Source organism: Ostrea edulis, chromosome 5 (genome assembly GCF_947568905.1).
Source record: "Ostrea edulis chromosome 5, xbOstEdul1.1, whole genome shotgun sequence".
Taxonomy (NCBI): domain Eukaryota; kingdom Metazoa; phylum Mollusca; class Bivalvia; order Ostreida; family Ostreidae; genus Ostrea; species Ostrea edulis.
The window spans coordinates 31,234,238-31,250,393 of NC_079168.1; the positions used below are offsets into that span (position 1 = coordinate 31,234,238).

Sequence of the window (16,156 nt, forward strand, 5' to 3'; positions counted from 1 at the left end):
CCCCCCCCCCCCCCCCCCAATGATTAACCATCATAAGCTAAACATACTGAATGGCAGTGCTATGCATAAAATACATCAATTTCTTAATATCCCTCTTTGCTATATTGTTCTATTTTCATGCATCTAACTAGATGGTACTACTCCAGTTAAAAAGTAATATTATTTAGAAATATAAATTGTGTGAAATTTTAAAACAGAAATATTCTCTTTAAGTACAGCTTTAAAATGCGTTTGATGCAAATTACTCTAAATAATATATTTCAACCAAACGTTTATTTTCAAAAGGACACAACTCCCAAGAAAAAAAGCAAATCAGAATATTTCTATTAAAAGTGGTTTCAGAGGAGTACCAAATCGTGTATTTTGGTCAAACTTCTTTTTCAAAAAGGGACATAACTCCCAGAAAAAAATAAAATCAAAATTTCCTGCGAATATGCACATCTACACAGTATGTCCACATTAACTACAAAGTTACATGAAATTCTGTTCAGCATTTTCAGAGTTGCATTGACACGCTGTTTCTGTAGTATATTTAGTTTTCGCCAAACTTCAAAGGGGCACAACTCCCAGAAAAAGAATCGAATCAGGATTTCCTGTGATTATGCACATCTACAAAATAAGTCCTTATCAACTACAAAGTTTCATGAAATTCTGTTAAGCAGTTTCAGAGGAGTTATGCTGACAAGAAAAGGATATGGCCTGACTGCCAGGTCACATACATTATACACTTTGTTGTGTGGGGGTATAGATATATGCAGAATTTCATTTCAGGTCAGTCTTCATATGAAAATCTGATGACAATTATGCCATTCTTTTTCATATTTGATTTAAAACCTAACAGTAATTAACAGAATTTTAGTTTTTTCTATTAAAACACTTGGGTTTTAAATATATATACAGTGGAGCCTCGATAATCCGGACGCCATTAATCCGGACGCTTCACCTTCCGGACAATTTTTCTAGGAAACGGAATTTTTATACGTTATTTTGCACCATTAATCTGGAAATTCGCGTTCCGGATCCGGATGGTCATTTTTTACTACAAAACATTAAAATGCATTGAAAATTGTACTGTCAATCTGGATGGTAATTTTTTTGAGGGAAGGTCTGTGTCGGACAATTTTAGCAAGGCGTAAATTATAAGAAAACAAGCCAAACTGTCTAATTGAAGCGATTACCTGTACCCCGTCAACACCTCCCTTTGATTAGGTGGTGTGTGATGATATGTCAGTTAGATAGCACGTGCTGATCAAGACATTGTATTGCCAATTTTCGCATATAAGATCTTTATTGCATGTAGTGTTGAATGTTTTAAATAAATCTGTAGCATATCATTTTATAGTCTTGATCAATAGCCTAATAGTATTTTAAAATAAATTAAACATCATGCAGTAATGATATTTTGTTGTTGTTGAACTGCTACACATATCAGTTGTACTAAATTGATATCGGCTTATTCAAATCTGAAAAGTGTAGATTATACTTCTAGATTCTGGATTTTATACTGCTGATTGGCGTGAAATATACATGCATGTTCATGCACATGTATATGTAGTAAGTTTTTAATGTTTAGAATGTCACTCATGTAGAATGTACCTGTGTACGATTGATTCTTGTTACGATGTTGTAGAGTTTTATTGCTTTAAAATTTTAAAACTCTGGTAGAAGTGAGAAAATTACCATTTTAAGGAAAATGACAATTAAATTTTGCATGTACCCGTAATGTTGGTTTCACCCGAGTTTTGTTCCGTTATTATCGCATCATGAAAATAATAGGTGTGAGTGGCTAGATCAAAGCAGTAGTAGGTCTTCATATTACGGGCTTAAATGATTTTGTTCTCCCGATATTGGCTTGGATAATTATAGAATAAGAAATATGGACGATGAATATTGTTTGGACAGACCGCCAAACCCGTGAATCGTGACAGATGGAAATGGCCGGCCTCTTTAAGAAGTAAAAGTGTGATGAAATGTTTGAAGTGTAAATGATTATGTTAGTTACTAATGATTTATTTATTTATTTATAGTTACATATAGTGCTTCATTGTTTTAGTGCATATGGTACACAGTTTTGAATATTTATTTGTAGTGCTAATATACATGTACATGTACAATGTAAGCATAGGCAAATACACTGCACACGTATATTTCAATTTTAGAGCTTTGAAATGCATGTAAATGTTAACATTATCATGATTTATTTACTAACGCAAATGGTTAAATCCAATGATAGAATGTGTTTAATTCACTACGCATCAATAAAATAAGCATGTTGGTTACTTATGTAAAGATAAAAAATATGTGATTCAGTTATCCGCACACTTCACTTATCCGGACGATTTTGCTGAGAACTAAAGTGTCCGGATTAATGAGGCTCCACTGTATATATATATATATATATATATATATATCCAAACCTTAAAAAATTACCAACAAAAGCCAGATTTTCATCTGATGAAGAAAAACCTACAGTTTCCAAATGTATGGATCCCCGTTGTGGCACCTGTCCTTATTTAAAAACAGGAGACTCATTTACTTTTAAATGTGGCAAAACGTTCACTATACATACTAATATGTCGTGGAAATCCAGAAATTTAATATATCGCATGATTTGTACTTCCTGCGGAGAAAACTATATAGGACAGACCAAAACCAAACTAGCCGACCGTGTGAGAGTCCACAAACAACAAATACGGGACCCGTCTGTCAGGAATACACCCTGCAGTGAACATTTCGATTTATGTGCCAATGGAAACTTTTTAATACTGTATTTCCATTTTATAAAGTTTTAGAAAATAATGAACACTTATGGAGAGCAAAAGAGGACTATTTTGTAAAGTTATTCAAACCTAAATTGAAGGTAAATTAATTATTATAGCTTGGATGTTACATTTCAAATCATTGCTTTAATTTTGGCGTCTTATTGACTTTTAACTCGCGCCAATTTGGTATGCTGCCTTTGTGACGTCACAATAACGACGTCTTAACTACAATGTCATAACAAGTACATTGTACTCTTTTTGTAAAAATTGTTACACTCTGAAGAGCCGAACTAAACAGCGAAAGCGCTGAGTGTAATTAATTAAATGTGGATTATGTGTACTTAGTCATCATTGGATATATTTTTTCTACTTATTACCTATACCATGGACATTTTGTGCAATTTTACTATATAAATATATATATATACACAACTGTACTTTGTAAGTAATTAAGATAGCAAATGACATTTCATACTATTTCTATAGTGCATTTTAAGGTGACTTGCTGCCATTGTTAGGAGCAGATAACATTCTGTCATTCACACATCATGCATCCATCCAATATTACTTCCTTCTGACCATTTCTGGTCGACAAACTAATCAACACACACTGATCCACAACAATGGAGTCCTATCAAATGGTGTGGGCCCCAATATCAGTACAGAAATCACGAGAAACCAGGATTAGAGAGTGCACAAAGACCGCGCGGCCAGTGATAGAGTTTGTCATTTAAAGAGATACACCCACGCAGGCTATTGAGAAGACTTACTTTGCTTGTGCTTCGGCTTGCATATATATGAACTCCCACTTTCTGGAGAACATCTTCTGGAGTCTTGCCAAATTCTCTGCCTCATAGTCTGCTAGTTCCAGTCTCTGTTTGTTTTGCATTGTTCTCTTGCATAAGTATACAGCTGTAAAAGAGATCAGTCATAAGTATACAGCTGTAAAAGAGATCAGTCATAAGTATGCAGCTGTAAAAGAGATCAGTCATAAGTATACAGCTGTAAAAGAGATCAGTCATAAGTATACAGCTGTAAAAGAGATCAGTCTGTCAATACGTAGCCACAGTGTATATATACAATATAAAAGAGATCAGTCTGTCAATACGTAGCCACAGTGTATATATACAATATAAAAGATATCAGTCTTTCAATACATTACCACAGTGTATATGTACAATGTAAAAGAGATCAGTCTGTCAATACGTAGCCACAGTGTATATATACAATATAAAAGATATCAGTCTTTCAATACATTACCACAGTGTATATGTACAATGTAAAAGAGACCAGTCTCTCAATATGTTGCCACAGTGTATACATGTACAATGTTGCCAGTGTATATATGTACAATGTTGCCACAGTGTATATGTACAACGTAAAACAGATCAGTCTTTCAATACGTAGCCACAGTATATTATTAGTTACAGTCACTTTGGAACGTAATACGGAGTCATCCAGGGTATGAAATGGAAATCCGTATTGGGCGAGGTGAAGCCGAATCTCAATACGGATTTCTATTTCACAGCCTGGATGACTCCGTATTATGTCCCAAACTGACTGTAACGAATTTATCCCGCTGAAGACCTTCAGAATTTTTTAAAAAGATTTCAGAAACATCTTTGATAATCATTATTCAATCATTAAATTGAATTCTATATACATGTGTCACATTGAAAATCATGTAATCACAACATAAAAACATCGCAGTTAAGCAAACCATGTATATTGAAACTGAATGCAGACATACATTGAAAGCTACGGTAGCTGGAAGACCAATATAGCCTTGCACGGAGACGGTGTATTGAAATTTCGGGGCGTCATGTGATTCGTTAGTGACATCACAGTTGTCAAACTAATACATCCTCTGGACAGAGATGTAATATAAAAAAATTCAGTGCGTCATGTGATTAGCTTTTATCCAATCATTTATCTACAAATTTGTCTGATGCAGGATAAATATACAATGTAAGCAACCGGGATTTCAATATGTTGCCACGGTGTAATTATATGTGTACACACTGGGTTTTTTATTTTCATACAAGTACAATCAAAGTGCATAATATGTAAAGATTGAATAGAACTTGTAATATGATTTTTCATGTGTGAGAGAGAGAAGATTAATTATTCATTCACAATAACTGGTAACTACAGCACACAGTCTGTTCATTTTCCAACACTAACTCAAAGATGGGCTTAATATGCTCTACCTCAAACTAAACAACACTTACCTCAAACTAAACAACACTAACTCAAACGCTACCTCAAACTAAACAACACTAACTCAAACTCTACCTCAAACTAAACAACACTAACTCAAACTCTACCTCAAACTAAACAACACTAACTCAAAGACGGGCTTTATACGCTCTACCTCAAACTAAACAACACTACCTCAAAGACGGGCTTTATACCTTAAACTAAACAACTCTTGCAATTTCCGTATCCATTTCTTTATGTACATAACTATCATATTAACCATAGTGTGCAACACTGACATTCATGTCACATCCACCCACCACACAAAAGACCTAACAAACAACACTAAATGTTGCTTCTGCTGTTCAGGACCCCAGATTCATCCCATTGAAAAAACTTCAATTACCCAACATTTGATGAATTTTGAGAAGACAGAGATTGCAAGACGTACCATAATCTGTGTTTTCTGGTTCTCCGCACCTTGATGGCCAAAAACACGGCGTCTGCAAGAAAATTACTTAATAAATCAATATCATTTAAAATACACATGTACATAAAAAATTACACTACACATATAGTATCAGATGAGGAGAATTCTTTCATATTGCTAATGATGAGTCAATATGTAGGCCACCCATACCATCAAGAATTACGATATGTGTATAAAAATTGCTGAAAAATCTCTTCAATTCTCTTAAACAAACTAATTTTATGAGAACACACATTATGCCCGCTTATTATACCACTTTTTGTCATTTGGCCATCTAAAAGTCACGAGCCAGGCAGTGACCATTTACCCTGGGCCAGGTGTGTGGCACACTGGTCGTTATATTTCTTCGGCACTAGAGATAACAAATACATCGTACAATGAAATCAATTTGCTTTTTTTGCATCAATTACCGGTGAATCGAAACACATGCAACACTTCCATGAATTTGACACGTACGCAATGTATTCAGAAAATGCAACAAAAAACAATTTACATTGCACATCAATTAAACAGTAAAAAAAAAAAAAAACCAGTCATGACATTAAAGCACGTCATTTAAAATCATCAAGTGGAATCTAGGGACAACGCTTCTTATGGATTTACTTAATAATTCCGGTATCCGGTTTCATGCCTGATAATTAGAGATATAAGTTTTCAAATCACAACCAACCATATCATGCAATTTGGGAATTCCAAATTCATTTCTGAAACACAATGGGAATTCCAAATTCATTTTGGGTCCGATGGTGGAAAAGGTACAAAAATCCAAGTTAAATATCAAATTAGTATTTTAAAATAGTTATCAAAATGTTACACATTTGTTTGTAAAAAGTAATTTTATAACAAATTTGAAACAGAAAGTACAAGAAATTCTATGACAGTGATATAATACAAATAATTATCACTTAATGTAAATTAAACTCCATAGCTACAGTCCCATGGGGATCCGGGTTAGAATAGATCCCCAGTACCCCTTGCTTGTTGTAAGAGGCGACTAATGGGGCGGTCCTTCAGATGAGACCACAAAAACGAGGCCCCGTGTCACAGCAGGTGTGGCATGATAAAGATCCCTCCCTGCTCAAAGGCTGTAAGTGCCGAGCATAGGCCTAAATTTTGCAGCCCTTCACCGGCAGTGGTGACATCTCCATATGAGTGAAAGATTCTCGAGTGGGACGTTAAACAATACACAATCAATCAACCATTGTTTGGTCGTAACTGCGTCTGAAAGTTACGAGATCTTAATTTTGGTGCTACATATCTGTTATATTGTCCAATACAGTATCGAGAAAGAGCTCACCCAATGTTAAACTGGCACATCTAAAACGGGCAAATTGGGCAAAAACTTCCCTGTACCGGCAATGTATATATACAGAATACATATTTGTATCAATGTCACTGCAGCACCAAGCCAGAATTTGTGAGGACTTCTCAAATGTTCTTTCCAGAAAATCAATGTGCATCAAGCTATCATGTATACCATTTTCATGTCAGTGTAAATCAAACGTTCAGCTGATCACTGTCAGTTATGTGTTAATCAAACGCTCAGCTGATTACTGATTGCAGCAAAGCACATTCCCTTCTGCATCATCATCATAATTCTTTGAAATCATGAAAGACACACATCACAATACATGCATCTATCAATATAAATGTGTAACTCACTGGGTGCAGCTATTTTTATTTTAACAACACACAAAGTGTAGTTGAAAAATGCATTTTCATTGGTTGAACATGACGTAAATCAAACAGTTTGTTTTCTCCATCCGCTAGAGGACACCATGCATTCAAAGCTACGAAAATCGTCCTAACACAGCCAAGGGTTGTAGAGAATATATAATTAATATATGGGGATTTATTTCCATATATGACCCGACATTTGTATGTGAATTCCAACACAATTACAGCAAAACAAACTTAAAATGTATCCATGCTTACATCAACTTAATAGATATAACAGATTATGTTTATAACGAATCAAAATTATTAATCCCCAGCACTTCTCTACAAGTGTGCTTTACTGTAGCCATGTATAGGGAACAGACCGGGATTTAAAAAGCGTTAATCATTTCCCAGAATGCACTTTCTGACTGTCTAATTAGTTTTTGCATTTTACAAGTAGTTCAAATAAAAATTATGATATTAATATTAAAAAATAATAATGATAAATGTGCCCATGCATACCATGAAAATGTGTGATTCAACAATCGCCTGCGACTTTCGTTGGAAGGGTAAAAAATGATTGACGTAACAGCACAACTCTGGACGGAATTGACCTGCGTGATTCGTTTAAGAGCTTTATCAGCACTCTTCTGCTGTTCCTTTGATTTCAGAAGTGGAAGCAGCCAAACGAGAACAAATAACGACATGAAATCAGTACACTTAGTGAAGGAGACATGGAAAATAAAAAGCAGGTCTTCTGGTCCTAATGCAATCAATACCGAGATGAAAGACTTCCCTTCTTTTGAATACGAGTAGGGTAGAGGTTGTTCCCTGGTGTACGTTTAAGTAAAAAGAGGATAATGATTCACGAAAACAAGGAATCGGGTCTCACTCAAATAAATCTCAAACTTCACGTCCACACTCGACTCAAATCTACACAACGTGTGGATGAACACTTGCTATTTTAATGAATTGTTTCCACCTGGGGTCATGACCTGAACACTCTCTATAAAAGTACGTGAACAAACATCTCCTCTGGCCCGGTGACTCTACCAAAGCGCTTTACATGGGTATACTACTATTTCTTAATCATTTCCATTTCGAAGGGGGGGACGGGGGGGGGGGGGGGGGGACTCTTCATTTGAAGAAATCTGAATGCCCTTTACCTGAGGTTGGTTGACAATATAGTTGCAATCCTGTTCGAACTTTATGAAAAAGAAGTATCAAAATGTGAAGAAAAGCTTTATAAGGCTATTATAGACATGATCACTGCTGTGAGATCACTGAGAGATCAAAAAGCTTGTAGACCAGACAAGTTTTAAAGGCACTCGAGTTGAAGAAATCCTATCTGATTGTGAGCTATTGATCAGATGACCATTAAATGCTGAAACACAAACTGATGAAGTATTTTTAGCAATATAAGAACTCTTGAAGTATTTCAAGGAATTCCAAAGCATTTCAAAGATATTCATATGAAGGTAAAAACCTCAATTTTAATGCGTATTTTATTTGAAGCTCAGACTAAAACCCTGGGAAGACAGCAGTACTGTTTTAAATAAATTCCACATTGCATGGTGAGAACGCTTCAGCATGTAACATTTGCTTAAATGCAATGCAGTTTTAAGTGACCCGCATCAATATTCCTCCATTATCAATCTCTACAAATGACTTCTTTGCATGAAAGAAGACCGTTTAAAATGATCCGCGAGATCACTTTTCCTGCATTTTCTTTGTTTTTGTTGAAATGTTTTACATATTGCATCTCCTGTACCGCTCTTTTGGGACAACTTGAACTTTGAAGAAGAATACAAAAGCAATTCCTGATTTAAATAAAAATTTGTGGAAGAAGATGCTGCAGTACACAGTACAAAGAATTGTTTCCTCTGTAATGCTTATCTTAAGTCTTATTAATTACCGTATTTTGCCGAATATAATACACATCTTTTTTTCAAGAATTTTGGTGTGAGAAAGGGGTGCGTATTATATATCACAATAGGTTTTTTTTTACCATTTTTTCTCCAGATGAAACTTGTGCACTTAAATTTTTCATTTCTCTACCATATCCAAAGCATTGCTTTTACAGAGAGCACTAATTATTTACAGCACCTATTAATGCCTTTGCATAATCATTTTTATAAATTAACAAGAGACCCATGGGCTCACATCACTCACCTGAGTTACCTTGGCCAATATTTAAAGATTTTCCCTACATTTTCACATGTAAAAATCCTTATTGTGGCCCCAACCTATCCCCGGAGGCCATGATTTTTTATGAACTTGAATCTCCATTATATCAGGAAGTTTTCATGTAAATGTAAACTTTTCTGTCCCAGTGGTTCTTGATAAGAAGACTTTTAAAGATTTCCCCAATATATTTGTATGTAAAACTTTGATCCCCTATTGTGGCCCCATCCGACCCCTGGGGCCCGTGATACTATCAAACTTGAATCTGCTCTATGTCAGGAAGCTTCATCCTCTATATTTCTATGTAAAATTTTGATCCCCTATTGTGGCCTCATCCTACCCCCAGGGGCCATGATTTCAACAATCTTGAATATGCATTATATCAGAAAGCTTTCATGTAAATTTGTACTTTTCTAGCCCAGTGGTTCTTGAGAAGAAGATTTTTAAAGATTTTGCCTATATATTCGCATGTAAATTTTTTATCCCTATTGTGGCCCCAACCTTAGCCCTTGGGGGCCATGGTTTTAACAAATTTAAATCTGTACTATGTTAGGAAGCTTTCATATAAATTTCAGCTCTTCTGGCTCAGTGGTTCTAGAGAAGATTTTTAAATGCATTTTGTGATTATCTCGCCTCTGAAGGAGGTATAACCCTTCATTTAGACAAACTTGAAAGCCCTTCACCCAAGGATGCTTTTCGCCAAGTTTGGTTACAATTGGCCCAGTGGTTCTGGAGAAGTTGAAAATGTGAAAAGTTTACAGACATGACTGAGGCAGATGATTGTAATCAGAAAAGCGAATTTGAGCTTCCAGCTCAGGTGAGCTAACGAGAGTTGATATATCGCACTTTTGCACACCACTGGTGTTGTGTTTATTACAAAGATTAATATTCTGATTTCATTTTTACAACATCAACTATTTAATTGATTTTGTTTCAGCAAGGAAAATATCGAGTCTTATTAAAACTTCAATGCTAACAAAATCTCCGTCTTCGAAAACCACAGGTCATATTGTTTCATTCTAATAAACAATTATTATTATAACCTTTGGTTTGCAAAGTCTCATGCTTTGCTGAAATTAACATGATGATTACCCGAGTATTCAGAGAAGATTTAACCACAACGTAGAAAGTCAATCTGACGTCATATCTCAAAAATATAGCTGCACAGTTGGCAATTCTTATTATTATTATTTCCGGAAAAATATTCAATGAAAATAACCGCAAAGTCTATAAAGTTAAGATGACCGCTTGGTCAAAATTGTTGCTGCATATTGTACACACGAAGTGCATTTCCCCCCAATTTTCAGGCCCAAAATGGGAGGTGCGTTAAACACAACTGCGTAATATATTCAGCAAATTATGGTTATTGTTTAATTGGTTTCTGTGATACAACATCTTTCATAACAATAGAATAACATCTTTCATGACATTGTACAATACAGCAATAATATCTTTCATAACAATCGATGTCATCAAAGCATGTTTGTAAAATATATAATTCCCCCTTCCCAAAATTGAAATCCATGTTTAGAAACCATGGTGACCATTTCACCCGATCGAGAATCAATGAGGGTCATCTACCAGTGATCGTCAATGTACTTATGAAGTTTCTTGACTACAGATTCTTGAATCATCAGCCAAACACTTTAGAGAGATCAGTGGCCTTTGAATTGAAAATAAATAGCAGTTGTTTACTCATAATGTCAGCCTGTCGGTGACATTTGATGACCGACTGTCGAGTTAAGGAAACTCTAGACAACAATTACTGTATGTTCTGTAAAAATTAAGTTCCATGACTTTGGACTTGTACCTAGTCATGACTATATGTACTTGTCTCCAGGTCTCTAGTCATTGGTTGAACAATGATTGTTGTACACATGCTTGAAAGCCTAATGACCTTTTTACCTTTGGACCTTCAAAAATCAATAGGTGCCATGACCAAATCTGCTTATGAAGTGTATCCTGGCAACAAAGTAACTTTGTTGATGCTATAAAGATTAGTGAGGCATTTTAACCTGTCATCAAGTTCTTAAATTTTCATTTTAAAATTGTGTAAAGAGATATTTCAATTTCACTTTAATATATCTCACTGCAACATACTCCACTTCAAACAAAGTCAGTAATTTTGAAATATTGCTTATTTTGAAAGAAAACAAAATTCTCCCAACTAGGCCTGAGTATTGTCAGCCACCTCAAGATACGACACATATCACGATACGGTCATGTGATACAAAATATATCACGATACAGTAGTCAATAATGGAATAAACTGAAAATCTTTACATATTGTTGTCTTTTTTACCTCCATAGTATTAGAATTTCTAGAATAAACATCTCAACAACAGTTTACCACCTCAACATTTGATTCTACCTCGTTTTCCACAATTTTCAAATGTTAACATTTGTTAGGTCGTAAGTAGATTTTTAAAGTAAGTCAATAAAAATCAATTTGTATCGTAGCACGATATATACCTCAATACGATATGCGTATCATGAGCCCTTGCGATCAATAAGATTGATGTATCACATTATCGTTACACCTCTACTCCCAACAAAATTTTTTCTTCTCCCTTTTATTATAAAAGTCAGTTAATTTGAAAATATTGAAATATCTCTTACAGTATTTTGAAGTAAATTAACAGCTTGTTGACCTAATACTGATTATAATAAGTTATAGTCTGAAGTATTTTTACATGAGGGTCGTTGTCAGTCATTGAACCCACAGTGCTGCAGGTAAATGAGTGTCTCAAAACTGGGTCTTTACCTGCGGCATTTTCATCGCATGTTTTCAAAATTTAGCAATTAAATTCTAGAGAGAGTCACGATGCTGTTCAATGACCGTTGCTGTCTGATCTTGGTTTCTACAGAGTGGTAGACACATGCGTCATGATCAGCCTTATAGTTCTACGGTGTTTTCCATTTCGATACTGCCCCGGTTCTATGTCCTCGTACATAAGTGTAATTTGAACTTAGTTTCATTTCATTTTATACATTTACAAATAGTAAATCTGTAACTAACTAAATTGGTTCAATTTGCATCAGTTAATCAAATTCAAATCAGGATTGAAATCGAAAATTTAATATTCTAAAATGGACAGATGAGATCAACTTTGTCTATTTTGAATGTTGAATACACTGTATTGAAATTAATAAGGACCTAAATTTGAACTTATCCACCAGAGAGTAGACTGTATTTTTTTTTCAAATTTTGCATATTTTCTAAAATTCTGTGCATGTGGTTGGAGGAAAACACAGAATTCATTAAGGTTGGCTTATCAAGATTTGTCTGAAAAAAGTCCTTCCCATCTTGAACCTACACTATGCATTAAATTACAACACACCCCTAACCCCCCAATTTTGGGCCTGATCTCTCCATTTTTTAGGCTTTATTGAACAGTGAGGCAATCTATTTTTCATAATGGTTAGGCCACACAAAGAAATCCCGCTCACTGCCCCTCTGTTTTGTGCTGACTTTCTGGCTCTGCTCTCAGTACAGTGCCCAGCAATTAAGCTGATGTTTTCCACATTTAATAGTATTAATTATCAAATCTGAGCTCCATGCCGTAGAAAGCTTTTTGCTCCAGAATATTGAAAAGAATGAAACACACAAAGTTTAATCATGTAAAATTGAGTCACTACAATAGCTACCAATTACTTAATATTTATATTACAAATCGCATTTTCCTCCACGAACCAACCCATTTCAGCACACGTACAACACAATCTTTTCATATTGACCACGAACGGATCATGAACTAGTTTAAAGCATGGGACTAAAAATTTGAGAGCATAATAATTTTAAAAATGCAACATTTGTTACGGAGATCTCGCAAAGTCACACCTTGGACTAAGATTGTGAACTTATGTGGATTATCATTCCAATACAGTGCACCAGTAGGCCAATTCAACTCAATAAGTAGATTATCATCTGGGGTCACTAAATAGTACAGGGCAGGTGGGAGGATTTAATTTTTTAATTTTTATTTCCCGAAAAAAAAAATTAATGACAAAAGGCATCACACAAAGTGTTAATCAAGTTAACATTCAAAGAATCCTTGGTAGAAGATATAAAACCAACATTCTGTGACTTTAATCATTCACTCATGTCACAGGCTTTCGAGTGACATTTTGCAAAAAATAAGAGCCATTTTAAGGGCAAAATTATCAAAAAATAAGGGCCTTTTTAAGGATTTTTAAGGGTCTTTAGACAAAAATAAGGGTTAAATTTACAAATCAATAGGAAAGAAAAAATGTTTTACTCACCATTTGCAAGAGCAATAATACAACAAGAGTACCGCAAACGGTACATAATACGCCCGTGAAATGCTTACATAGGGTGTTTTTCTTGTGCTATAATTTGTATAACTTTGATTCAGGTAGTATCAGCCATCATGAGGCTGTGACAAACTTTCATAACAACAAAGGGTCTTAGCTTAAAAATTGAGATTTCCTCAAAATGGACCAAGTTCAACAACCTGCAATTTTTTCAAAAATGGAAGAAAATCAAAATCCTTCACCAGATGCACATCTTCAGTACCTATACAAACACTCCACAAAATAAGAAGGTCCTCACTTGAAAACTGTGGGAGGAGTTGGGCAGACAAATTATGTATCCTTCATAGAATATTAATTTCTAAATAGACTAAGTTCAACAACCTGTAATTTTCTCAAAAATTGTAGAAAATCAAAATCCATCCCACATGCACATCTTCAATACCCATACAAACACTCCACAAAATAAGAAGGCTCTCACTTGAAAACTGTGGGAGGAGTAGGGTGGACAAATTATGTACCCTCCATATAATAATTATTTCCAAATAAAGGGGCAAAACTCCTGGAAAAAAGGTCGAAATGGATCAAAATTGCAGTATGATACAGAGTGACCCACAAAGAAGCTACACAGCAAGTTTCAGCATGATATGTGAAAGGGAAATGAAATTATAAAGAGAAAACCCCGAACGGACGGACGGACAGACATCGCTGTACCATAATACGTCCCGTCTCAAGACGAGCGTATAAAAACTAATTACCCACTCAGAAGATCATACCAGTGGTCATCAATAGCCATATTCGGCATTCAGCACAAACCATGATATAATTCAGGTGGACTCCCATGGCTCACAATCAATGCTGAATATAGCTGATAACCATCAAGATGTCTTCTGAGATGTACATTTAATCAACATATTCATTTTCTGAAGGTATACTAAGACTAAATTTAATAAATTCCAACACTTACTTTATGTCAAATTTATTTAAACTTTCAAAATTTGAAAATGTAGGAATTTCAACAAAAAATTAGGACTTTTTTAGGATTCTAAAGCTCAAATAAGGAAAATAAGGGCTGTTGTAGAAAAATAAGGAAAATAATGGCCCACTTGAAAGCCTGATGTCACTGGGAAGCAAGTTTTGTTTGAAATCGTAATTTTTGCGAAAATAAAAAAAATTGGGGCGGACGGGGATGATAATCTATCAATTAATTTTAATTGGCCTTAGGCCTAATGTTTAACAAAGTGCAATGTCGATGTGTGCTGTCATGTCTACGTTTTGACGTACATCATAATGCAAATGTGACAGAGGTGGATCTAAGGAGTTCGTTTTATCCAACAAAAATAATTTTTTTTTCCCCGTGTAAAAATATAAGAACTGCACAAATCTTATTTACCAGTTTCAAATCCTTGGCATGTCCCACTATTCAGACCTAACAACGATTAAGCTTCCGCAATACCCAGTAGTCACTTAAATTCAGGATAAAATATTAAAGTTACTTTTATTGTGAAGTTTCATTTTTAAAATTCTATTCCTTTAATTCAAGAAACCACTCACTCATTAAATTTGTTGAATTAACAATGCATTTTGTTCATTTTATGTGCACTATATTTTGATGTGCAAGTTCACATTCCAAGACGCTGTTTCAATAAGTAAACTCCCCCGAGGAATATTTCATGACTTATAGAAGCAATGTTTACAAAATGAATATAAATGTAATTGAACAACACTCATGAGCTGTTCATGGTCAATATGAACGGATTTGGGTTTGAGGCAAATTCTCTGTGAATCGCTAGCGCAATTCATAGAATTTGCATCAAATCCAAATCCATTCATAATTGACCATAAACAGCTCAAAAGTGCTTTTGAAATCTGAAATGAATTTAAAAACTCTATATAGTTTGGGCCTTACTGACCCCTCCCCCCTTCATAAATGCAAACATTGAAGAAAATCTTTGAAATATGAAATATATTATTTTCTAGATTTTGTTCTTGTGACATATCCATTAACATATTTACCAGCCCACTCCCGCCATTTCTTGTACGTAGTATGATGTCAGAAATGAATCATTTCATCATCCACTGTCACTTTCTAATCAAGAACTACCATGTAAATTGAGTTGAAAAATGATTGTCTTTTATTTTGAAAACATGAAGGGTGGATGTACAACTTTCCTAATGTTATCTAAAAAATAAATAGTACTAGGTAATCTTAACAAGATCATGTCATTCAATTCAAACGTGTGTTTAATATAAGTTAACAACATTTAGTATAAATTTGGAAAAAGAGTATTGTATTTAGGATTTTTATTTTAAATTTTTTTCTTTTTACTGGAAAGAATCAGTGCATGTTCCACCATGACGTCTTTATACAATCTGTCGATACTATTAGTGAAATGATACTTTGTTGGACCTGCTCGTACCTTATTCTGTAACCTAAATTAGACAATAGCAAATTGTTTACCAGAAATTACCAGAAACAGCTCAATTCTGTGACAAGAAATGAACTAGTTTGATTCGTGCTAGGGTTATTTTTCAATGTTGCTAGGCATTTTAAATAGTTTTCTGTACTTTTATTGGGGTGTATATATAC

General features: G+C 34.6%; 1 protein-coding gene across 10 annotated transcripts in view; it reads right to left on the reverse strand.

Moving 5' to 3' along the window:
- Positions 1-16,156, reverse strand: part of LOC125649376 (regulator of G-protein signaling 7-like) — an 86,116-nt gene that overhangs the window by 30,415 nt on the left and 39,545 nt on the right. For all 10 annotated transcript variants that reach the window (XR_008803170.1, XR_008803169.1, XM_048876883.2 and 7 more), the window contains 2 exons: positions 5,413-5,464; positions 3,533-3,674 (listed from right to left, as the gene is read on the reverse strand). Coding sequence is in view for 8 of the 10 variants with exons in the window: in XM_048876883.2 (XP_048732840.1) it covers positions 3,533-3,674; positions 5,413-5,464 (194 nt within the window). In the remaining 2 variants the exon portion in view is untranslated. The remainder of the gene's footprint in view (positions 1-3,532; positions 3,675-5,412; positions 5,465-16,156) is intronic.